Below are 26,793 nucleotides of genomic sequence, written 5' to 3'. Positions count from 1 at the left end.
CATAGTTAGAAGAACTGCAGCAGGTTTCTTTTACGTGTAGAGAAAATACTACAATAAAAACTACCAGGGAAGATAGTTCTTTGCACGGCCTAGTTTAGAAATCACTGTTTCTATGTGAAATGATGACAATAATAATCAAGTTATCATCATGCATAGCGGAATGAGTACCCTGAACTGTTTTTATACAGTGATTGTTTAATTGTATTTCATGACAATGCGTTCACGAGTACGGTAGTTCATTTTCTCATAGAGTTATAATGTATCAGAGTGCAATACACCTCCCAATCGATAGGGTCACGTAGTTGAAATACGAAGAAAATGGCCACCAATCGGATTAAATGCTTTTTATTGAACAATACGGAAAATACGGGTACTTTTAAGGCTCCGTACATAATTGCAACATCCGTGGCCATAAGGTAAGCACTGTATATTTGAAATTTAAACGTATGTAGATGTACGAACCAAAAAGGGAGAAAGTGCAAACACTATGTTGAAGTTCATCCATGACTGCAGTCGTGTATCAGGGCTAGGTAGTTCACGAGAACAAAAGATCAACTACAAATCCCACAATGCACCAGATATCACTCAAACGTGGAAAGTACGGAACTTCTTGGAATCAGTCTAGCCTACTTTGCTTTCATTTTCATTTGTGCTGAATAACTGCTATTACCTTTCGGTGTCGTGCATAAGATAACATTTAAGAGAAAAGGCGTATCTTTCTTGCGCTGTTCCTTAAGATACATTGATTGATTGATTGATTGACTGATTGAATACTTTATTACATTTTGTTATCCACTAATCCACAATCCAAACACGAGATGGCTTCCTTGGATATCCGTCCAGAATCGAAGAAGCAGGTGAGCGGATCTGTCGATTTCATGTGGGACTGTGACTTGTTTTGTTTACAGGCAAATGTAACTTATGAAACATGCGAGTCTCTGTTATATCATCAGTCCTTTGAAACCGAAACACGGTAGCTCTGTCCTGATAATGAGTGTTTATAATGAGTAGAGACATAAGCACTCTGAACTTGACCTCGTTATCATGCAATCAGGTAGAAAATGACCTGTGAAGCTTTGGTCAGGCAGGCAGACAGACTCTGTCTGTCATCCAATCCTTAAGTTTATTGTGTGAGGACGCCTGATTGAATTTCATGCATTTGTGGTGACTTGACTATGAAAATGAGTAGCCTTGGATCAAAAATGAGAAGGGATCAAGACTATCATAGATGTATTTAATCGAGTCTGACTTTTACTTTCGTATCTATGCAAAATGTCCAAATCGAGAAAATACTAGCCTGGTTCCAGACTATAGACCCCGCCCACTCTCTGAGTGATGTATGATGCAGGCTTAGAAAATACATTTATGATAGTCTTGATCCAAAGGCTAGAAAATGAGAACATAAGTATAGGCCTAATAGGCTACAATTATTATGTCATTATTATAATTATGATTATTTATGCCACATAATGATATTTTGATCATCTTCATGTCATTTTTACAGTTCGATGACTTCAGCCAGCGCCTTACCAAAGAGGTAATTTGGTTATTCATTTGGGGGGGATCTGTTATCAGTAATTTTGTCTGTCCATCCATGTTCCACCAACATGTTGCTGCTTGTGCCCGTATGAGCAAGTGACAAGTTAATCCCTTCTTGATTCATCTATCAATTTTTATGTATTCACTTATGGTATTTGTTTGTTTCCATTACAGGCACAAGCTCTGGTTTCAACTTTCTTCCCTCAGAAGATTGAAGAGGTTGAGATGCTGTTGAAGGTTGTTGCAGTTTCATTACACTCATCAGTGGTGGAAAAAGTACTCAGAGTTTGACTTAAGTAAAAGTATCAATACTGCAATGTAAGAATACTCTTAAGTAAAAGTCTGGATTTGAGTAAAAGTATTGGTATCAAAATGTACTAAAACCTCCAAAGGTAGAAAGTACTCATTATGCAGAACGTCCCATTTCACAGGTTTTCAAATGTATAAAATGTATTAAAATCTTTTGATTCACAATGCGTCACGATGCAATGCATTGTGAGCTTGTAGATCTGCTATTTTCAAATGGCTGAAATGTGTATATAAGGCTGAAATAGGGCTGAAATGGCCCTATATACATTGTATGTTTTGTAATAATAATCAAAATCTATAAAGTAATTCGTTTTCCAATAATTGTAGTGGAGTAAAAGTATAATATTTGCCTCTGAGATGTAATGGAGTAGAGGTAAAAGTACAGAAAATTGGGAATACACCAGTTAAGTAAAAATCCCTCAATTGTACTCAAGTACAGTACTTGATAGTTGCACCAGACTCATATCTACGCAGTGATATAGTCTGGCCACACAAGGCTAACTTTCCGCCACTGCTCACGATCCACCTGTTAATAGTTATCAGCCAGCCAGTAATGTGATAATATTGTCCTGTCCACAGACGTCTTTCACCATTGAAGACCTGGCGTCCATTAAGGCTCCACTGGACATCCCATTACCAGACCCAGCTAAAGAAGAAGCCAAGCGCAAGAAGAAGGAGGAGGTAAGCCTCATATTCAGCAGCTCTTGTATTCAATAGGCTCTATTCACAGCAGACCATATTATGAAGACATTCACAGGTGTTACCAATGATACTAATGAAGGCTCTGTTCCATTCTGGTCAAACAGAGTCAGCGTGCTGACATTGTGCATGTTGGCTCACTGGAAACACTGTTACACCAGTGGGTCTACAGTTGGGGTCCAGGGACCCTCATGGGCTTCCAAATGGCCCCTTACGGGTGTTTAACTCTGAGAGTGTGGTTCTATTTGTACACTCTCAGAGTTATGGGGGTCGTGGAAACCACTGTGCTACATTAAATGGAACAGAGCCTTCATTAGTATCATTGGTAACACCCCTGTGAAAGAAGTGATAATATGGCTGCTGTGCATAGAGCCTATTATAGTTAGGGAATTTTAGCAATATGTATGGACCATCTGTGAAAAAATTTACTACCAATAGCTTTCTTCACCATTGTATTCTTATAGGTGTCTAGAATCACCTCTCAATTAGTGCAAACCCAAATCCTCGTGGAAAATCCTGGAGAGCCAATCAAAGTTAAGGAGCCCAGAGGGCTTGGGTGAAAGATATTTAAAAAAAATAAAAGTCTAAAATGAACTTGTGAGGTGTCTAACTATGGGTTTTCAGGGGTGCTTAATCCATTCCAACCATTATTTTTGAGTAAAAATGTCTCCCTGGACATCTAATATTGGTATATTGGTTATTGTTAGTGTATAATCAGTGTATAACAAATGGTAGGGGATTGGGGTGTTGTTGAATTGATTCTATTCTGAAAAATAAAATAAGAAAATATTGCTAAACACTTGATAAGAGTGTACACCAACTGTGCACATGCTCAGTGGGATACACTGTCTGAATGTGGGGAAGGAGCGGGAGTGTTGCATCCTGGCAAATATGTCTGGACGATTTTAAGGTACGGTAGTTTATCTACTTTTTGGCATTTATTTTCCTCTGCTGGCAAAACTTTTGATTACTGTGAATTTAGATGTCAATTTTCTCTAGCCTATTGCTTACATTGAAGAACCATTAGTTAAACAATCATGACACTTGTCTTTTAGTAGACAACATGGAAGAGGATTCTGTAGCTTGTGGCTTAAGGTGCTTCATCTGTGGTGGTCCTGAGACTGAGATTCAAAAGTTAAGTCACCCAAAAAGGCTATGCACATTTTTTGTCTTATTCTGAGAGTGTGGATGATGCAGCATTAATCAGAAGACTTCATGAGGACTGGAAAAACTGAGATGACCCCAAACTACGATACCATTTGGAATGCAAAACCGAGCTATACAGTCGTGCAAGAAGTACAGTATATCCACTGGATATCGTATGTTTTTTTTCATTGTGATGAAAGTTGCCACTTGCAGATTTCAATCCTATTCTATGTTGTGAGTGACATCATAATTTAATAAAAACTTTAAACATAATCTATTCTTTAGAGCAAGATGAGCAAGTCCAACGGCCAGACAGGAAGAAAAGACGCAGGGCATTGTCTGGGTCAAGTAGTTCAAGTGCTAGCTGGCACACTTGATCTACCATAATACTTGCATCCTTTGCAATGAAGGTATCGATGTTGGCACATTGAAAAGAAACCCTGGTAAGTCTTTTGTATGTAAGATTCAAATGAATTTTGATAATTGTTTTTCTTGCTCCTCATTGTAGGCTTCCACTCAAAGTCAAATAATTTAATCATGCACATACTGTATGTGGCTACCTTTTATCCAGACAGAGCTCGGCAGTTGTATCGTGCACCTGATAATGTCTACCAGGACCGACTGAAAAGGAGTTTAATGCAGAGAGCAAAGCGACGAGGTGATGACTGGGGACTTCGCTGGAAGTCGCTGGTCGCCTGGTGGCAGAAGAGGCAGTATATCATATTCGATGCAGAAGAGACTTTGAGAACCCTGTTACAAAGTCTGAGGTAACATTATATGGATACACAATACAGCTGTACAATACAACTCACATTTCTTATCCTTTATTAGTCCCCCTCATTCCTGGACCCATATCAATCTTGCAGAATAAATTATTTTGAAGTCAAAAGTTTCACTATTAAAAATTATATTTCTTCCCTCAGGATAAGAAATGTGAGTTGTATTGTACAGCTGTATTGTGTATCCATATAATGTTACCTCAGACTTTGTAACAGGGTTCTCAAAGTCTCTTCTGCATCGAATATGATATACTGCCTCTTCTGCCACCAGGCGACCAGCGACTTCAAGTCCCCAGTCATCACCTCGTCGCTTTGCTCTCTGCATCAAACTCCTTTTCAGTCGGTCCTGGTAGACATTATCAGGTGCACGATACAACTGCCAAGCTCTGTCTGGATAAAAGGTAGCCACATACAGTATGTGCATGATTAAATTATTTGACTTTGAGTGGAAGCCTACAATGAGGAGCAAGAAAAACAATTATCAAAATTCATTTGAATCTTACATACAAAATACTTACCAGGGTTTCTTTTCAATGTGCCAACATTGATACCTTCATTGCAAAGGATGCAAGTATTATGGTAGATCAAGTGTGCCAGCTAGCACTTGAACTACTTGACCCAGACAATGCCCTGCGTCTTTTCTTCCTGTCTGGCCGTTGGACTTGCTCATCTTGCTCTAAAGAATAGATTATGTTTAAAGTTGTTATTAAATTATGATGTCACTCACAACATAGAATAGGATTGAAATCTGCAAGTGGCAACTTTCATCACAATGAAAAAAAACTTACGATATCCAGTGGATATACTGTACTTCTTGCACGACTGTATAGCTCGGTTTTGCATTCCAAATGGTATCTTAGTTTGGGGTCATCTCAGTTTTTCCAGTCCTCATGAAGTCTTCTGATTAATGCTGCATCATCCACACTCTCAGAATAAGACAAAAAATGTGCATAGCCTTTTTGGGTGACTTTTGAATCTCAGTCTCAGGACCACCACAGATGAAGCACCTTAAGCCACAAGCTACAGAATCCTCTTCCATGTTGTCTACTAAAAGACAAGTGTCATGATTGTTTAACTAATGGTTCTTCAATGTAAGGTGTAAGCAATAGGCTAGAGAAAATTGAAATCTAAATTCACAGTAATCAAAAGTTTTGCCAGCAGAGGAAAATAAATGCCAAAAAGTAGATAAACTACCGTACCTTAAAATCATATTTGCCAGGATGCAACACTCCCGCTCCTTCCCCACATGCAGACAGTGTATCCCACTGAGCATGTGCACAGTAGGTGTACACTCTTATCAAGTGTTTAGCAATATTTTCTTATTTAATTTTTCAGAATAGAATCAATTCAACAACACCCCAATCCCCTACCATTGATTATACACTGATTATACACTAACAATAACCAACATACCAATATTAGATGTCCAGGGAGACATTTTTACTCAAAAATAATGGTTGGAATGGATTCAGCACCCCTGAAAACCCCTAGTTAGACACCTCACAAGTTCATTTTAGACTTTTATTTTTTTTAAATATCTTTCACCCAAGCCCTCTGGGCTCCTTAACTTTGATTGGCTCTCCAGGATTTTCCACGAGGATTTGGGTTTGCACTAATTGAGAGGTGATTCTAGACACCTATAAGAATACAATGGTGAAGAAAGCTATTGGTAGTAAATTTTTTCACAGATGGTCCACACATATTGCTAAAATTCCCTAACTATTAGTTTACCGGTAAAGAATCTGTGTCATTTTCGATTTTAACCACTTTGACCATTATTTTATACTTTGGCTATTCAAAAATAGCAGATCTACAAGCTCATAGCGCGGCAGCGAGTGCCGCGCTATGAGCTTGTAGATCTGCTATTTTTGAAAAATCTTGAAAATTTGTGCAAATCTTTGAATGTATAATTTTTTTAAAGCAAGCATTTCTTTTACTCAAATCTTTGCTTCTGGGGTCGCTGGAACAAAATATTTTGAGATCAGGGTCCGCAGCCAAAGACATATCATTTTGGGGGTCCTTGACATGAAAAAGTTTGAGAACCACTGATATTATTGCATCAAGTTTTTTCAGAAAACTGTTAGGATTTAGAAGACATTTGAGCTATAAATGTTTGCTTTAAAAATATACATTCAAAGATTTGCACATATTTTCACGATTTTTCAAAAATAGCAGATCTACAAGCTCGAAGCGCGGCACCGAGTCCCACGCTATGAGCATGTACAGTATATCTGCTATTTTTGAATAGCCAAATAAATGTAAAAACGGATGCGTTCCCGGTCTTAATGGGTTAATATTAATTATTTCAGCAGGCACACTGTATTTGAAAACGGTTCCATTTACACGAAACTGTTGGTTTTTATAAAGAGGCGTATAAAGTGGTTCCATATTGAACCTCTCTAATACTGATGGTTTCAGACTGTAAACTATAACACGACTCCCCTGAACATCCCAACCTTTGTGAACATCCGGTTTGTTGCACGCCCTGGTAAACAATATAAACTACACTGTCAAAGAAACCTCTGTTGGCTAGGTAGCCTACAATGAAAATGGCCGTAATGTTATATAGCGACTATTATCAGTTCAGGTATTATTTCCTAAGTTCCTTTGAGACCGGATGCTGACAAGGGCTTTTACATATCTTCAAGCAACTATCTATTTTCCACTTCCATATATTTAGATATTTGTTCTTAAATTCATGTTATAATAACTACATGGCCATGACACAATTAAGCAATAATAGGCTCTATTCACAGCAGCCATATTATGAAAACATTCACAGGTGTTACCAATGATACTAATGAAGGCTCTGTTCCATTCTGGTCAAACAGAGTCAGGGTGCTGATATTGTGCATGTTGGCTCACTGGAAACACTCTGTTACACCAGTGGGTCTACAGTTGGGGTCCAGGGACCCTCATGGGCTTCCAAATGGGGTCCATTTGGTTCCATTTGTACACTCTCAGAGTTATGGGCGTCGTGGAAACCACTGTGCTAGACTAAATGGAACAGAGCCTTCATTAGTATCATTGGTAACACCTGTGAAGAAAGTGATAATATGGCTGCTGTGCATAGAGCCTATTCTCAACACGCCATGGTTGTCATTACATTATATCACAGCTAAGGGGCGTTGTTTAACCCCTTTAGGTGTGACATAATAATGACAATATGGCCAGGAGTGAGTTTTTGCTTTTATAAAATGGTTACTAATTATGGCAACATGAAAATCATAGACACATTCCAATTAAAGCGATCTCTAATAACAATTTTATAACGACAATAATGTTGCTATTGCTATGCAACATTTATATTTAGATGTTTTCCTTAAAGGATGACGTCACCTATTTTCAGTCCATCTTCATATAATTGGTCCTCACTAATGCTCATGATAATATACGTTGTAGAATTTTTGTCTACTCGGTCTGTCTCAGAGGAGGGCTGTGGACAGTTCAGAAACCCGCCTACCAGTGACATCATCGATGGGGAATCCAAGCTAATAAAAAACGCAGGCAAAATTAGCATGCTGAAATAGAATACAAAATAACATAAAAATGTTTGAAAAATAATTGAAACCCTGCCTAACGATGATGTCACTGGTAGGCGGTTTTCTGAACTGTCCACAGCCCTCCTTTGAGACACAGACATTGTACCATATTACCATCATCAGCATTAGTGAGGAGCAATTATATGAAGATAGGTTGAAAATGGGCAAAGTCGTCCTTTAAGTTCATAAGTCTTTGCACAGGTCTGCCTGTCATCATTTTCTGTTTCTTATACTGGCATAGACATCTCACAAAAGTTTATTAAACCATACCTTTGATTCTGTTATAAGATGTAGAGCCACACCTTTTTCCTGACACCAGTCATCAAAAAAATTGGCAGCCCATAACGGTGTTTGCTTCATTCTCATCATTCTACAGCTCTTCCCGTCCATCCTTTTCAGGTGGACTTTTTCTCGGAGACATTGCTCTATCCAAACCTCCATAGTTATAGTATAACTGCAGTTTATAGCTTAAGTGCATGGTCACACACATCCAGTGGTGAGCTGTGGATTTTTGAACTAAGGGTACTGTATTTTATGACGTCACGTGCGCAGGCATGTGCACATAGCCACTTACTAATACTGTATTCAACATGTGATTATTAATGTATTTATATTTCTTATTATTTTGTTGCATTGTTAGTTTGTTGTTTTTATTTTTGTTTCAATTAATCAATTATTTTATTTTCCTTTTAGTTTTATATAAAAGCCCTTTACATAGACTCACCCACACATAAGCAGTTAAAATAATCAGACAACTTGTCTTTGTCTTGTCTCAGAGAACTGGGCGCTCTGCTAAGCAATCCCCTTCACACTCTGCAGTGCAGAGACTGTTGTCTCTCATTGTGAGAGGAACACATTCAATTCAAGTCCATGGCTTTTCTCCAGTAGCCTAATGTTATGCAAAGCAGACAGGTAGACGCTATTGAGAACTGCCACTGACGGCGCGAACCTTCAGAGGCTATTGTTTAAACTTTAAGGTGTTAACGACCGCCGCTGACGGTGAGTGCATGTGGAGCACGCGCGAGCCCCCAGCCCCCACAGTCTCAGAACTAAGGGTACGCCGTACCCGCCCGTACCCCCTAGAGCTCAACCCTGCACACATCTGCATCAGAATCATTGTAGCCGGTGCATGCCGAGGAGTCAGACTCGTCAATTTCGCATGTTGTCTCAGTGTTGTGGGCAGTGCCGGGTGTCTGGTGTGTAGTTCTTTGACTTAAAGGTAGGGTAAGTGATTGTCTTTGCTTAAAATCAGTGTTAAATAGCTCTATATTCTGATAGTAATCATTGCTATAAAGTGTTTGTTCAGTAACAGGAGTCTCCATGTCTCTCCTTCTCTTTATGAAACAGAAAATGCATTTTCAGGTTGGGATACCAATTGTAGAGAACTCAGTCAGGATACAGATTATATAAGTGAAATTGAAATTTGGAAGTGATGACACACAGAAATGAGATGACAAAATTGGAACTGGAACACTATACAAATGAACCCTTTAAGACCTGGGACGCATCTGTGTCACTTCTTGATTTGAGCTAAAAAGCATTATTTTACACTTGGGCTATTAGAAAATAGCAGATATACAAGCTCATAGTGCAGCGTGCCACGCTACGAGCTTGTAGATCTGCTATTTTTGAAAAATCGTGAAAATGTGTGCAAATCTTTGAATATATATTGTTTTGAAGCGAACATTTTTAACTCAAATCTTTGCTTCTTGGGAGGTCCCTGGAACAAACTATTTTGAGATGGGGTCGGCGGCCAAATACATACAGAATAAGTTTGGGGGTCCTTGACATGAAAAAGTTTGAGAACCACTGATATAGAAACGTTTTTCAGAAAACTGGGATTTAGAAGACATTTGTAGAATTGGCTTCAGGTCTTAATGGGTTAAGCTGATGAATGGGTACTCTCTCCTGATTGGCTGAAAATGTTTCACCTACCTGAAAATGTAATAGAATATAGTGCTTTACCCTTTTAACAAAAAACATTCTGTTTTGACCAAAAAAAATCACTTACTCTACCTTTTTAAATTGGAGTGGCTGGCTCACTGAAAGACAATTACAAGGGAAATGCCTACCAAGTGGGATCAACCATGTCGCTTCTTTCCTTATTGTTTGTGGCCCGGTCAAAGATCTCCATGCTTCAGACGCGTTGAAAGCGTCATGGCAGAATACCGCAACCGGACGCTCCACCCCCTTGCTCCAAAAGAATGGAAGTGAACAGGACGCTGATGCTTCTGACACAGATGTGTGACCATGACCTAACAGTTTTTCCCTGAGCTGCAGGGTTATATAGAACTGTACTTAGTAGACATAGACTTGATGGGCATGGTATATGGTTATTATACCACACCTACTGTTATCAACCAATCAGATTGCGTGATTTGAACAACGCATTTTATGAGTAAAAGGTTTGTTGATCATCTTCTGTTGCTTCCGTTGTCTGTGAGCAAAGAACTGGAAGTAGTGATTCCTTTCACTTTCTTCGCATGACAAAACAGATGAAATGCATGCAAATCTAAACAAAGGCGATTTTGTCCTCTTCCCCCTGGCTAATGGTTAACTTACGGGGCAGTGGTGTCATCGTAGCTTGAAATATATCCACATTGGTGACCTATTAATTTGTTCATATTAGTGGAATGTGCTTTTTTTTAATTCATTTATGTGCTTAAAGTGGGATATTGAGACCTGTATCGCCATACAGTGAGAGTGAATGGAATCTCTACTTCACTACTTAATCACAAAGCACGGAAGTAATAGATAACTATGATGGACAATATTTGGACTTATGTCATGGCCAGGTAGTCATACAATGCAAAACACATCACTTTAAAGGGCATACAGTATATACATGTAACCACTGGATTTGAATCCTGTTCACCAAACATCTACCACTCAGCCAAAGGTGAATCCCCCTCCTGGCCAAGAGAATTCTGCATCTTGGGCTTCTACCCTGCTACATAAAGATAGCAGTTACATCATAACTAGAGCAGTTCATATGTTGACGTTACAAGGCAGGGTTCTATGTTCCCTGCTTACATCCCTAAACGTAACCCTAAACCACCTAACCCTTTAACTGTAACCCTAAGGTAAGTGGGGAACATAGAACCCAGGTAACATAGTACCCGGGGAACATACTGTAGGGATTACCTCTGATCCCTAATGTCTTTATTCTGGGCATGTTATAATAGGCAAACATTTAACGATGGGCTATTTTCAGCGATGAGATTTGGTGTAGAGGGAAAAAGGAGGGGACCAAGTATAGACCCCTAGGCGACATCGGTCAACAAAGTATAGGGTTTAAAGTGGTTAAAAGGTCTGACCCAATTCCACATGTCTCTTTGTAACAGAGGGAGGCCAAAGAGGGCAAGAAAGACAAGGACAGCGATAAAGAAGACGAGGATGCAGGTAATCGAACATATACAGTATGAAAATACAAAGTTGTCTGATTTTTAAATGTATGTATTTATTCATATCCTATGTGGTGGTTATGAAACACTGCATGGCTGTTCCTTCATCAAACAAGGGGACCCCTGTTGATATGTCCCATGTGATCGCAGTTTCCTGCAAACGGTAGTCTTCATCTCTGGACAGAAAACAGTACAGGCCTTGGTTTTTCGATATAGACCCCAAGGGTATAACTCACAATGTGGCAAATGCACATTTCGCAAATCTCTCGTAGCGAGATACAGACAATTTAAAAAAAGATGTCTGATGCTCAGTCTATGTTAAGAAGCATGGAAGGAAGGAAAAGCTCCTAATAGGAGTGGAAAATCCACTTTATAAAGTAAATATGCCAGTCAGCTTGATTGCGTCCGTGCGATAACCAGCTCTATTGAATTTAATATTGAAATGAATTGAAAAAGTCATCGTTATCCTTTTTTTTAAGAAAAGGAATTGAATGCTATACTTTCAGTTTAGCTACAGCTAGAAAAAAGGTCATTAAAGACTATGAATGAAAGTCTAGGGCACTCTACAGCTACTACACGTGATGATAGGATTAAAATATGAGTTTCATAAATCAGCTTACACAAAATTGTTGTACAGTACAATGTATTATCTTGGCACAGTTTATGATTATATTATGAGTAATATGTACTAAACAACGTTTTGTCCCCAGTTAAGCATCCTGGACTAGTAACCAAGGAGCTAGTGAACCACCTTTCAATGTTTCTCATGTTTTCTTTATTCTTGTGTTTATATCATATACACTGAAAAAGACCACCTTTCACAAAGCACACATCGGTTGTGTCATGAAAGCATGAACAATAAAACCATTTCACACATCTATAGGCGTTCTTGGATGCATCACTGACCACAATCACATGAAATAATACCCTCTAGGGCAGGGGTTCCCAAACAATGGGTCGGGACCAATTCTTTGGTCGCAACCCCATTTGTATGGGTCCTGAGTAAATATATATATATATTTTTTACATTTCATGTTTTTCTTACTATTTCGAAAATGTGCAAAAATAATAATTATAATTTTTAGGGAAACAATTAATAAATTCTAAACAATTTCAGAATGAAAAAAAAAAAGTGAAAACAGCTGATCTACAAGCTCACAACGCATCGCATGGTGACGTGTTGTGAGCTTGTAGGTCAGCTGTTTTCACTATTATTGAAATAGGGCTTAAGTGTATTTTTGTAAGTTTGGGTAGACACCAAATTTCTCTTTTGGGTCTCAAGCTGAAAAGTTTAGGAACCACTGCTCCAGGTTATTACCGCTGGGCTCAATTAATCTATATTTTGCGAATGCCGTGGGTTTGATTGATCCTCCAGGCCCTCCATGTGGTCCGATCTGCTGCAATGAGCGTGTGGAGAGTCTTCTGAAGGAGGTCAATCCACAGATCCAAACCCTGAAGGAGAAACTCAACACGGTGAGTCTGTTGTTTGTCTCTAGAACCCCATTCACTTTAGCCATTTAGACCGGGAAAGAACCTGTGTCATTTTAGATTTCTTGGGCTATTAAAAATAGCAGATATACAAGCTCATACACAAGCTTGTAGATCTGCTATTTTTCTTTAAAATCGTGAACATTTGTGCAAATCTTTGAATATATATGTGCATAGCGCGGCACTCAGTGCCACGCTATGAGCTTGTATATCTGCTATTTTTGAATAGCCAAAGAAAATAAAAATGACACAGATACGTTCCCGGCCTTAATGGGTTAAGGAAGTGAATTCCCATTGCAGGTAAATTGTAATCAGATTAACCTTTATTTGCCAAGTGTATGACATGTACAAGGACTTTATTTGGCTTATACGTGCATGACACATTTACACAGTATTAACATGCAGTACATGGTGGGGCAATACTGTACTAAGAAAGCACTTTAGATGCTGCATTATCTTTAAATAAAGAAACTATTTGCATTTAAATACAGTAGGATTCCAAACATCTCCAACACTTTAAAGATCATTCAATGTTTGATTATACTCTCATAATCTCATAAACTGTAATTAGTCATGTATGTACCGTAGATAGAGCCTTTTATTTATATACAGTTAATTCACACAAACCTGTTAAGGAACATGTAGAGTATATACAGTACCTGTACATCTACTACCAACCTGATTCCCCCCTCCATGCCATTCCTTCTCTCTGCACACTGTCTAAAAAACAAACAGGAGGCCTAAAAGTTCATCTTGAAAATAATATGTTTGCCCTTTTATCTGTTATCTGTAGGTCTCTATGTGGGTGCAGCTCCACATTCCTAAAATTGAAGACGGTGATAATTTTGGAGTGGCTGTACAGGTGAGTGATTGATTGATGCTAATTTGGTGAAAGCAATGAACATTTTTTAACCTATGATTAAAGGTTAAAGAACACAAATAAATGATAACCATCTCAAGATATTATCTTGAGTAAGTACTGTAAGTGACGCCTGGGCCTGAGGCCCACTTTAATGCTCTTAAGGTTTTCTACAAAAAAAAACCCTTTGAAATGCAAATGTGCTATACATATAAACTTGCCTTGTCTTGCCTATAGAGTAAAAATAATCAAGCACAGGCTCTTATTGTTATATATGCAAGATTTTACAATTCATTTGTATTAATGAATTAATTAAGTATACCTTGCTTGTGTAATTTGACCTACGACTGTATTACGTACGTATGTTACTGATGAATATCTGTCATGGAAAATGCTGGGACTATTGGCTCCATTAAGACTAGTGTCATTAGTGATTATTTTGTTTGTGTAATTATACTTGGTAATAATTTCTTGTTTTCATATATTTTATGAAATGTGCATTGTGCATTATACATTTTATTGCTATTAAAATAAACTTAATCTGGGAAGTCTGTGACAATGTTTTAATATTCTAATTAAATAAATATTATTTGCTAATTAAGCTAATGAGGAAAGCTTGCATGACTGCACCATGGTAATAGATGAATTTCTGTTGTTTTTGTTCTTCTGATGTGTATCACAAACATGGGCATAGACTCTTAGATCACCTTTCAAAGTTAATGCCCAATTATACCCATTTCCATTTGACTTTCTAGGAACCCCAAGAATCTAAATATATCTCTCAACAAAGAGATTATCTGGCCAGGGAGTGATTGTTACTAAAACCTAATGTTTGGAATGGATTCAGCACCTCCACAAACTAGTTAGACATCCCACAAGCTCATATTTCACACCAGGCCTTCTCAACTTTGATTGGCTCCCACAAAGTTTCCCAGAGGATTTTTTATTTTGCTATAATGTGTAAAGAGTGGTGTAAACAAAGCAGAGTGATAGCAGATGGTGCTCGTATAAAGCTTGGTATCATAAATTGTTATTATTATATTATGTATTGTAAAGCTTGGGGTTATTATACTACAAGGCTGCATCTTTCCTCCATGTTTGTTTTCAAGTTCAAGCTCTCATATTTTGATCGTTAATAGTCTCATGAAAAATGACATGGTGTGTGCGGAGACTTTATAATAAATCTCAGTAAGAGAATACCAGCACTCACGGAACAGTCCTTTTAAGGCACTTTTATTCACATATATTTAAGTAGGCATGGTATGCTGGAGAGCAGACAGCAACGTACGAGTTTCGGCGTCAAGCCTTCATCAGCGTTGTTGACGCAACGCTGATGAAGGCTTGACGCCTCTCTTACTGAGATTTATTATAAAGTTACTTTTCCAGACCGCGCACCCGGTAAGAAAGTTTAGTATCGTTGAAACGAGTCGTGCTCGCACCCTTTATTTGAAGGTGTGCGGAGACTGCCACTCAAGATAAACCTTTAATTTTTTTTTAAATCTCTTTCCTGCGGTGGAAAAATGATTAAGCCACCTCGCAACCTCCTCCGGTCGGTAATGAGTGCGGAATGGACATCCTTTCATGAGAAATAATGGCATTTTGTGCAGGAAAAAAGAGACAGATTCCTACTGTGTTATTTAACATGTGGGACAATACTTGCAGAACATGTACAAAAGGTTCCACTTTGATCTCACATCTCCTGTTCAGTGGAAGTGAATCAGAAACTTGTTTTTCTAGCACTTTGTGTCATTGGCTGTTTAAAGTATATCTATGTGTGTCCAACAGGAAAAAGTGTTTGAGCTTCTGACCAACACACGCACCAAGATCGAGGGATTCCAGACTCAAATCTCAAAGTAAGAGGTCACATCGAGTGGAGTGTAGTTTTCATTTCAATGATGGTTCATTTTTTGTTTAAATAATGTTTTTTTTTGTTGTTGGTCAGATACTACAATGAGAGAGGAGACGCTGTAGCCAAGGCCGCCAAAGCCCCCCATGTGGTCAGTGTCCCATAGAGTGTGTGTGTGTGTGTGTGTGTGTGTGTGTGTGAGAGAGTTGATAAGAGTATCGCATGGTGCTAATTATAGCTTCAAGAGAGTATGTCTGTACAAGTGTGTGTCTTTGTGCATGTGTCGTGTGTACTGTATACTATGCATGTACACTACACATCTGAGTATGCATTCACCATCTATCCGATGTGCATGTGTATTTGTTTTCACACACTCTGGTGTGTCCCATCTCAAAGTGCTACAGAATATTTACTTGTTTTTTTGTGTGTCATTTCTTATATTTGCTTGCATGAATGTACTGAAACAAGTCACTACTGTATGTATTTATATACAGTACACAACCTTTCTTTCTTTTTTGCTGTTTGATTTTTTTTCAATCTCTTTTTATATCAAATAGATCCATTACATTTTTTTTTTTACCTTTTCATTTGATGTAATCTATTTCCGTCATTTGATTATGCATGCACTTTATTTGATCTATTCTGTATTGAAGAACATGAATAGTTACAGAGCTATGTAAAAATAGGATTATTTGATTGAATGACTGTTTGCCATGCTTGTATTGTAGGGAGACTACAGGCAGTTGGTGCATGAACTGGATCAGTACCAGTACTCTGAGCTTCGTCTGGTAGTCCTGGAGATCCGCAACACATACGTAAGACCTGCATGTTCACCTTTATATATCACGTTCCATTGCAAAGTTTATATTTTATGTGTACTACTACTTAGTACTACTTGCATAAAGATAGTAGTGTGCCTATTCTTCTGGGCATGTCATAATAGGCAAACATTCTGCGAAAATAGCAGATATTCAAGCTCACAATGCGCTGCGCTGCAACGTGTTGTGAGCTTGTAGATCGGCTATTGTCAGCGAAGAGATTTGGTGTAGAGGGGGGAAAAAGGAGCGGGCCAAGGATAGACCCCCTTGTGACACCGGTCAATGGAGTATATAGGGATTAAGTTTTTCACTGGCAAAGCTTGCACGGATGCTACACTACACTGATTATGTGACTATTCAAGACGTACACCAGGGAACCTGTACATGTTTGGAATCATGTGATCCACTTTGCATATATGCATTTTGTGAACTGGATGGCGGAGTGGAAGCCACTCAATTTTAATAGATTTTCTTAAGATAATAGGCTCTATGCACAGCAGCCATATTGTAGAGAAATTGGGCCTCTTCTTACTTCCTTCAAAGGTGTTACCAATGATACTAATGAAGGCTCTGTTCCATTCTGGTCAGGGTGCTGATATCGTGCATGTTGGCTCACTAGAAACACTCCATTTTGGTTCCCAAATGGCCCCTTATAGTGGGTGTGTAAGAGTGAGAGTGTACAAATGGAACCAAATGGACCCGTAAGGGTCCATTTGGTTCCATTTGTACACTCTCAGAGTTATGGGGGTCCTTGAAAACAAGACAACCACTATGCCACACTAAATGGAACACAGCCTTAATTAGTATTATTGGTAACACCTGTGAAGGAAGTAAGGAAGGGGCCAATATGGCTGCTGTGCATAGAGCCTATTGGATTAATTGCTGTGCCAACATGCTGATTGATTGGTGCTACATATTCTGTCCATTAATCACAGTTATGTCTCCATCTGCTCCCTGTTTGTTTTCCTGTGTTTTGATGCTGCACATGTACAATACATAGCAGTGTAGGCTGTGATGAAAGGACTGGCACCCCTCCTCTCTCTTTCTCCCTCTGTTTCAGTGCCCTCCTCTCTTGCTGTATCACTCTCTCGCTCTCTCCATCTTGATGTCTGTTGCAGTGCCCTCATCTTTCCGGCTGTATCTCTCTATTATATTATTTTAATCTCTTTCTCTATACACAAATCCACGGAGCGCTGCCCTGCGCGCAGCCATTGCTGCGATGTCAACGCTATGCGGACGCGACACCGCAGCAATGGCCGCCTACAGGCAGCTCCAGGCAGCGCGTCTGTGGATTCGTCTATAGGCTCTATTCACAGCAGCCATATTATGAAAACATTCACAGGTGTTACCAATGATGCTAATGAAGGCTCTGTTCCATTCTGGTCAAACAGAGTCAGGGTGCTGATATTGTGCATGTTGGCTCACTGGAAACACTCTGTTACACCAGTGGGTCTACAGTTGGGGTCCAGGGACCCTCATGGGCTTCCAAATGGCCCCTTACAGGTGTTACGGGTCCATTTGGTTCCATTTGTACACTCTCAGAGTTATGGGGGTCGTGGAAACCACTGTGCTACACTAAACGGAACAGAGCCTTCATTAGTATCATTGGTAACACCTGTGAAGGAAGTGATAATATGGCTGCTGTGCATAGAGCCTATTTCTGTCTGCCTTCCTCTCAGTCTTATGCTTCTGTGTAATATAATGTTGTTGTTTTTTTTTGCTGTCCTGAAGGCTGTGCTGCATGACATCATTAACAAGAACTATGACAAGATAAACAAGCCAAGAGGGGACTGCAAGGCTCTTATCTACTGAGACACACACCTCCAACTGACATACAGTACTTTCATACAGATGCAATACACCCTTATCAAACATGACATGACAAACCTTTTCATTTCCGCCTACCGTTTGACTCTTAACATTTATGATCAGATTACAAAATAAAGCACTGTGAAAAATGAATGCTGTTTGCAAGTGTTTTTTTTTAAATGTTTTTCATTTTTGTCCAAGATGGGATTCCAAAGGCCTGCCTGAGGTGAATACTCATAAAAGTTTTTGACTTATTGTGGAAGAGTCAGCCCACAAATGCATTTTATTATTATTGTTCAACAAAAATAAATCATATCAAATTAACTTTTTAAATCTAATTTACGGTTTACTCAAAACTAACAAATATGCATCTTTGTTGTGGGGCTACTGGCATCACAATGATAATGAAAGGATTTGGACATATACTGCAGATATATGACTAACACTTTAAATATCTCAGTCAACTGTGATGCCTGCTGTAATATAGCCATATTGTTTATATCTTGGATAGTTATTGTATTATCCAAGACCCTCAAAGTTCAGAGAGTTCACCTTCAGCTAAAGAGCCTGAGCCTGCAGTCAACACACCAGGGTCAAATGACTGTGAAGAAGTTGTGATACTCTATCCCAAATATAGAAAAAACAAAAAATAGCCAGTCATTCAGGAACCTTCACCCATCTTACAACTATAAACAGACTCAGTGGATGCCAGTCAAACTTTACACTTCTTATGTTACAGCACTATTCATAATACTAATAATAATAATAATAATAATGTTGTGGCTCCTGAACAGTACACAGTTTCTTTTTAAAGATTATTATATTTTGGAATTCATACTGGAGAGTTGAGAGACAGGAAACCCAGGACAGAGGAGAGACATGACAGGAGTTGAATTCTAACTCAGGTCCTTGCGACTCACAAGCGTATTTGTTTTTTCATTTACCAGGGACAGCTTATATTAATCAACGTGTCAGTTTTCACATCCATGTAAATTTTCATCTGTAGTTCCTGAGCAGGCTGTTAAAAAGTGGTGACATAACTATCCATAGAAAAACGGACATATCAATACATTACAAGACAAGTAAACACACAGGAGACAGAACTATTACAGTAAGATATGTGAAATGTGACAAATAGTCACTAGTGTAAATAATCACCCATGATTACAAATTTGGTTTGCTTTAAGCCATCTCTTAAGGTTACATTTTAAGGTCAAATAATTGGTGGTCTCTCTTACTTCGGTAGGGAGACTATTCCAGTGATGGGAGGCTCTTAACAAAGAAGACCGTTTTACCAAACACGTCTGAATGGTACATCTCGGTCCCCTCTTTTGGTTAGTGCACTCAGTCACCAACCACAACACTATTCTACAAGGTTGAATCCAGGAGTTTGAGGTCATGCAATCTCAGTGGCTAACTGCCCTCCCAGATTCTTACCCAGACATTAACCACACCAAACCATCATTTTACCCATATCCTCCCGAGAATTGAGGATACTAATAATATTCCAATTTAGAGTTTCGTACATATTTGAAGAGAAAAATACATTTCTAATACATTTCTAATTTTGAATATATTTTAAAGAAATATATATTTTTACAGCATGTCAACTGTAGTGGACGGCAGGACAATTTTTGTGTGAAATCCTTGGGATCCCCAGATCCATGTATCTGTACAATGCCAGAGAGGTTCACAGCTTGGTTGAATGGATGTGGTTGTAGAGGTCAGTGTGGAACTGGAAGGAGCGTAGCCAGTCTAGGGAACATAAATGGATGTGGCTGGGGAGGTGAGTGTAGGTTTCAGAACAGGAAGTTGTCAGCATGATTACACCTCCCCCACACTTTGTGTCATTGGAAAGCCAAGGATGTCCTCTTTAGAGTTCATCAGGAGTTACTATAGTTACTCACATCAGTAATAAGATGGATGCAACACAACCATTTTAACCATATTCATAAACTTAACCATCTATAACCTAATGCCTAAAAACAACTATTTTAACCGAATACCTAAATGTAACCATCTCTAACCGAACGCCTTAATACAACTATATAACATTATACGTAACCATCTCTAACCTAATGCCTAAACACAACCATTTTTATCCGTATACCTAAATGTAACCATCTCTAACCTAATGTCTAACCTGACACCTAAATGTTACCTTATAACTCAACTTGACCATCTCTAACCTATTGCCTAAACGCAACCATTTTAACCTTACCTATTACCTAAACTTAAACATCTCAATACAACCATTTTAACCGTACCAAACTTAACCATCTTCTAAAGTTCTGAAGCTTTACTGCCTTTATTGAGATAGATTATAGATTTGATTTTTAAGTGAAGATGGACAGGAAAGAGGGAGGGAGAGATATGCAGCAAAGGTCATTGAGAACGGGATTCGAACCTGTGACACGTTGTCAGGCTACTTTAGAGCCTAGGTGCGTGGACCGCTACGCCAGCGTCTAACATAATCATTCTAACCTTGAATCTTAATCATCTAATGTCAACCTGAACTTAACCATCTCCTAATGTCTAAACACAACCATTTTAACCATATAACTTAATCATATATAACATAAGCAGGGATTACGTCATGGAAAAGCGGAAGACATTTGATGGGAGACCCGGGTTGAAGTCCCAGGTAGGACATTAAAGTTATGCATTCCAGCTGTACTATACTGACTGTTAGCACAGTATTTGTGCTAATGCGAGGCCTGTGTCTTTATTTTATGAACTGCAATCTTGAAAGTCAAAATGCCCTACAGTATATCCCACAACATAGGGGGGCGGCAGTGGCTCAGGTGGTAGAGCGGCCGGTTCGATCCTGAGCTCACCCAGAGTTAGTGTCGAAGTGTCCTTGAGCAAGACACTGAACCCCACTGAACCCGATGAGCAGGTTGGTGCCTTGCATGGTTTCCTCTGCCGTCGGTGTGTGAATGTGTGTGCGAATGGGTGAATGTAATGCACATTGTAAAGCGCCTTGGATAAAGGCGCCATATAAATGCACCATTTACCATATTGTGAGAAACGTGTTGTATTGCGGTTTGTATTATTACTCTTCTGGCTGTTTGTCATCATCATCATCTGCGTTAATGAGAAGTCCCTCCCCGGGCAAACCGGGACAGCCCCAGCTGGGTTTGAGGCGGTACCATCCCTGATAGAGTCCTCTCCACCCCAGATAACCCAGAGCTCCCCCGAGCTGCTGGGAGGGGAACTGCGGGAAGTGGGCGAGCTGACAGAGCAGCAGGAACATCCACAGAGACAGCATGAACGCACAGAGAAGGAACAGCCCTCTCAGGGGACCTCCCGCCGACCTCTGCGTGGCCTTCTCCCGAGCCAGCAGAGGCCCAAAAACCGACAGCTCCTCAATGAGCATGAGGCAACACAGGCAGAGGACGAGGCTGTCTTCTGACACCTCGTAGCCACGCCACACCATGCCTGCTCTGAGACAGGAGGCCTTGGTCTGGTCCTCGTGCAGAAGCAGTAGGGGCGACCCTGGAGTAGGACCCCGCGCCTGGGCAGCAGCCATGGGCTCGTAGCATGTCCCTGATGCATTCTCCATGAGACTCAGGAGCCGTCGGCAGCCCCACCACAGAGCTCCCGCAGATGCTATCCGAGAGACGTGGCGAAGGGAGAGAGAGAGGGAGCGGCGTGCAGAGAAGGAGGCAAGAAGGACGAAGGAGCCGGTCAAGATGCAGGTCCAACCCCAAACTGACGGGAGGAACTTCCTGGGAGATGGTTTTAGAAACAGATTGTCAAATTGCAGTTCATTGATATAGAAGCTACAGATACTCGTATCACAGTTTGAAATAAAACTTACAATGCAAATAGGCTCTATGCACAGCAGCCATATTGGGAATTAATTGGGCCCCTTCCTTACTTCCTTCACACACCCACCATAAGGGGCCATTTGGGAACCAAAATGGAGTGTTTCTAGTGAGCCAACATGCACAATATCAGCACTCTGACCAGAATGGAACAGAGCCTTCATTAGTATCATTGGTAACATCTGTGAAGGAAGTAAGAAGAGGCCCAATTTCTTTCCAATATGGCTGCTGTGCATAGAGCCTATTATTTCTCAGTGAAGTAATTAGTAATTTAGTATTTATTATATTACAATTATAACTTATATGGTGCAGTCAATCCGTAGCCATGGTGTAACATATACAGTAGCAGCCTTTAACAGCTGAGTGTAAATAGACCCCTACTGTACATGCCTTTTTGTGACCCCATTAACGTATGGAGGGCAAAACACCCTACTCCCATGCAGCAGCACTGCGTACATCCTACGGGACAGAGACTCAGTTACTGATTGAGGTATGAGTGCTGTGCTCAAGTAACTACAGATCACTCAAAGGTAAGACATTCTGTTCCGGAGAGATGCATGATTGCATTGCTGCAGAGATTAGGCAGCTATGTGTTATTTTTCTGAATGTATTTCATTATAGAACATAGGCTATATGAGATTGAAGAGAAGGCCAATGAAGTCGGCCTTCAGCGTCCCATTCCCCAAGAATTTATTTCTTAAATTCAGTTTTGTAATCAAATAAACTGATTCAGGTGTGACCATGTACTGTATCAACCTATTCCCATATACACTAACATAAATGCATGGTTTTCAATGTACAATGAAAGCACAGGAATTTGACTTAATGGCAGTGGTGTACACAAAAGTACACGTGAGAGCGAAAAGGACTGACTTACTGTACATCCGCTCCCTGATTTATGTTCTGAACATGTTTTAACCAGGAAGGGCATAAGGGCAACATTAACTGTATCACTTTCCTGAGTTGCGAGCTATATTTCTGTCTAGTTTTGTGGGCTAGATATGTCATTTAATGATACATTATTCTACCAACTAATTTGCATTACCTTTATGTCAGCACTTTTGCAGCCACCAACTTCTGCTATGCTGACAGCATTTTTGCATTACAACTTATATCCCCTTTTATACCAGTGACCCGTGTTTAACTCATATTTCAAATCAGATCCCTTTCCACCAAACCACTAATTCGAGACCAGAGAGCACATCTTTTAATTTGAGATGGACTTGTACTCGAGTTACATGACTACCCTGGTTAATACTCCACTTCACTCACTCCCCCCTACTGTGTAGGTTTCATAACCTTAGAGCCCATAAAAGGGTCCTATAGTTCTGTTTCAAGCGTGTGGGTCAGTAAACAAAATTGGACAGTATTTCTCAATATATGTAAAAGTGAACTGATTACAGATATGGACACAAGATTTCTTTTTTTAATCTGAGAGCAGATGTACAGAAACAAACATTTGCCCCCTCCAAAAGTTCTTACCTGTACAAGAAGTGGTGCTTATTGGCAAATATACTGTACTTGGACACCCATAAACTCAGCAGGGGTCCAAATAGTATGAGACCAGATAGCATCAGGTGGAAATGCTGCTTCACTAGGCTGCTGCTTAAAATTCTGGACAACAAGTTTGTCAGGAACACCAGAACCCAGTTCAGCAGTCTGAGCACGAGTTTCACTGGCAGTGCGAGATCTACTGCCATCTTATGTAATTTATCCAAGTTGATCTCTGGGAAGAAGCCATTTGATGTGGTTTTGAATTTTAGATCCATTTTGTTTGCTTGAGGTTTTCCTTTTTTGTTCCCGTCTGGACTCTGGACTGTCAATTTCCTTTCAGTTATAGGTTAGGATCCTAAACACACATGACCCATTCTCCTCCTTCTCTCTTCTGTTCCCTTCTTCTCTGCCTGTGTCCAATTAATTGTATCCCAAATGGGAGCCCAGTCTGCCTGGTGCTTTGTTTGTGTGGCGTGGAACCCCCCCTCTCAGGAGCCCTTTATCACTGTCAGGCCTGTAACACATGGTCTACAAAAATACCACTCTACCCCCCCTCTCACCTCAACAAACCCCACCCATCCAGAGCAGAGCCCAGACTGGAACGTTGGTGACAGTAATGACAAGTATAGCATGTCATGTGACCTACTGATCCAAAAGTGCTTCCTATGTAACACAGTGATCTTTGGTTTGAAACTTGTTAAGTAAAAGAATGCACAGCCGAACTGGCATCAGAGACAGAAACCACAAGTATTTATCCTGGCCTAAAATAGCATCAGAATGCAGTGCGATTGATCTGGTATTCAGTTCTGTAATGTAGTACTATTCATTCATCAGAATGTATCACCAAGTTTTTATGTGTACACATATAAATGTAAAAATCTTTGTGTAAAATGGTAATTGGCTCCTTATTAGGAAATGATTCCATTTTCTGGATGGTTCCCTTCTGGTGTCTCCATTCTTAGAGTCAGCTGTCGATGCCAAACCTAATTTAAGTCATTCACCATTGCCAATCTGCAGTTGGCACCAGGAACAGCTGCCCTTCCCACAAGCTCATTCTGTCACTTATTTTTGCTCCCGGTTGCCAAATTGACAATATTTAGTCTCATCTTGGAACTGATGTTTATTCTAAATATAAATGTATTTACTTGTATTTGATAATTTTCAGAACTCGCTAAAATGGTCCTAGAACTCTGGATCTTAACCCATACTAATGTAAGGCTGGCTTTACATGATGAAACTTTGCATATAACGTATATAATACAATTTCCATGCTTCTTGACAGTTAACACGAAGCAATAGGCTCTATGCACAGCAGCCATATTGGGAATTAATTGGGCCCCTTCCTTACTTCCTTCACAGGTATTACCAATAATACTAATTAAGGCTCCGTTCCATTTAGTGTGGTACAGTGGTTGTCTTATTTTCAAGGACCCCCATAACTCTGAGTGTACAAATGGAACCAAATGGACCCTTACGGGTCCATTTGGTTCCATTTGTACACTCTCAGAGTTACACACCCACCATAAGGGGCCATTTGGGAACCAAAATGGAGTGTCCAACATGCACAATATCAGCACCCTGACCAGAATGGAACAGAGCCTTCATTAGTATCATTGGTAACACCTGTGAAGGAAGTAAGAAGAGGCCCAATTTCTTTCCAATATGGCTGCTGTGCATAGAGCCTAATAAAAAAATATAAAAGTGGCATGCAACACATTCAATTTAATAGGAAAAGAGCTAACAGGCATTAAAACCACTTACAGTAGACCCAGTATACTTTGTTGACCGGACTCCCCCATGGGTCTATACTAAGCCCCCACTTTTTTCCCTATCCACTAAATGTCTTAGCCGATCTACAAGCTCACGCTGTGAAGCTTGTAGATCTGCTATTTTCGTCGGATGTTCACCCCCCACAAAAAGTAACATAACAAATAATATGTTCTCCAGCTATATATTGTTGTTGTTGTTTACTGATCCTGTTACTTACTTTTCTGAGTCTGTCTCTAACATATATTTTTTTAGTAAAGCCTCTAAAATGCTATGTCTTCGATCGAAACCTCAGCCCCGTTGATAAAAGCCCTCCGCTGGTATTGGCTTGCTAATAGCATCATGAACATTATTTTATTTGAGATAAACAATGACTAAGACATTGATTGTTAGGCCCTCTGAAGGAAACCATGGGTGCCAGAGAAGGTCTAGGTCTAATTTTAGAGCACTTATTGCATTCCTGTCATTACAATGGCCCCATGCTTCTTTACTCCCTGTATCTCCAATAAGTCGATTCAACGGCTACAACTAGTTCAGAATGCTGCAGCCCGGGTAATGACCGGCACAAAAAAGTATGATCATATTTCACCAATTCTGGCATCCTTGCATTGGCTTCCAATCTCTTTCAAAATTAATGAATACAATTATATTAATAAACTTAAACCTTAAACTTTTAAAGGCCATCTCTGGTTTGGCCCCATCCTATATATGCGACTTACTCGAGCCATATGTACGGCAGTGGCTCAGGGGTAGAGTGGCCGGGTAGAGTGAACTGGAAACCGCAAGGTTCCTAGTTCGATCCCGGGCTGTGGCGTTCCCCCAGAGTTAGTGTCGAAGTGTCCATGAGCAAGGCACTGAACCCCTAATTGCTCCTGATGAGCAGGTTGGTGCCTTGCATGGTTTCCTCTGCCATTGGTATGTGAACGTGTGTGTGAATGGGTGAATGGCACAATCAATGTAAAGCGCTTTGGATAAACGCGCTATATAAATGCACCATTTACCAATTATATGTACCAAAGCGCAATTGGAGGTCTCCAGACAAAGCTCTCCTTGACATACTATCAGCCAAAAAAAACAAACAAACAAATCAGCTATTTTCAATGAAGAGATTTGGTGGAGCAGGAAAAAAAGGAGCTTACCAAGTATAGAGCCCTGCCCAGTCAGCTAAGTATATAGGGTGTAAGTGGTTAATAATTAAACAAGTAATAACTTCTCTAAATACGGATTTCCCAGTGAATTGTGACAACCTCAGGTCAAGTTATAGTATTTTATGCTTTATTTAGATAAACCTAGGGCAGAAAGAGGGGAGCCATGCACGACTTGACGGGAGTTGGACTTAAATGGGTACTTGCAACTCATTAGGAGCATGAGGTCCCTGCACTAACTGTTTGAGCCACCAGGCATCCCAGAGAAGGTGCTTATAACTGAAATTGTTTGGTGAAAATGTGGAATTCAACCAACCAT

General features: G+C 39.8%; 2 protein-coding genes across 7 annotated transcripts; one reads left to right on the top strand and one right to left on the bottom strand.

The window, feature by feature from the left end:
• Positions 1-590: 590 nt before the first annotated feature.
• On the top strand, positions 591-18,391 carry psme1 (proteasome activator subunit 1). 4 transcript variants are annotated; one of them, XM_084048883.1, is made up of 11 exons: positions 591-857; positions 1,505-1,537; positions 1,714-1,776; positions 2,431-2,529; positions 11,359-11,416; positions 12,794-12,891; positions 13,700-13,768; positions 15,551-15,618; positions 15,708-15,762; positions 16,340-16,426; positions 18,161-18,391. In XM_084048883.1, the coding sequence occupies exons 1-11, from the start codon at positions 819-821 to the stop codon at positions 18,239-18,241; spliced, it is 750 nt and encodes a 249-aa protein (XP_083905009.1). In that variant the 5' UTR covers positions 591-818; the 3' UTR covers positions 18,242-18,391. The 4 variants fall into 4 exon arrangements, with proteins under 4 accessions (XP_083905009.1, XP_083905008.1, XP_083905007.1 ...); XM_084048882.1 differs by having other exon boundaries at positions 2,428-2,529; XM_084048881.1 differs by lacking the exon at positions 18,161-18,391 and adding an exon at positions 16,524-16,900 and having other exon boundaries at positions 16,340-16,486.
• Positions 18,392-19,097: 706 nt separating this feature from the next.
• On the bottom strand, positions 19,098-24,022 carry fitm1 (fat storage inducing transmembrane protein 1). Of its 3 annotated transcripts, none has more exons than XR_014600112.1 (3): positions 23,551-24,022; positions 20,314-21,969; positions 19,098-20,210 (listed from the first exon to the last, which is right to left on the bottom strand). XR_014600112.1 is itself a non-coding variant. In XM_084048599.1 (2 exons), exons 1-2 carry the CDS (start codon positions 23,835-23,837, stop codon positions 21,294-21,296), a joined length of 963 nt encoding a protein of 320 aa, XP_083904725.1. In that variant the 5' UTR covers positions 23,838-24,022; the 3' UTR covers positions 19,098-21,293. The 3 variants fall into 3 exon arrangements, 1 of the variants encoding a protein (XP_083904725.1); XR_014600113.1 differs by having other exon boundaries at positions 19,098-20,244; positions 20,349-21,969; XM_084048599.1 differs by having other exon boundaries at positions 19,098-21,969.
• Between the last annotated feature and the right edge of the window lie 2,771 nt (positions 24,023-26,793).

The sequence above is a fragment of the Gymnoscopelus microlampas genome (genome assembly GCF_963454915.1).
Source record: "Gymnoscopelus microlampas genome assembly, chromosome: 22".
NCBI lineage: Eukaryota > Metazoa > Chordata > Actinopteri > Myctophiformes > Myctophidae > Gymnoscopelus > Gymnoscopelus microlampas.
The sequence above is the reverse complement of the archived record's forward strand: the minus strand, read 5'-3'. Positions and strand labels throughout refer to the sequence as shown.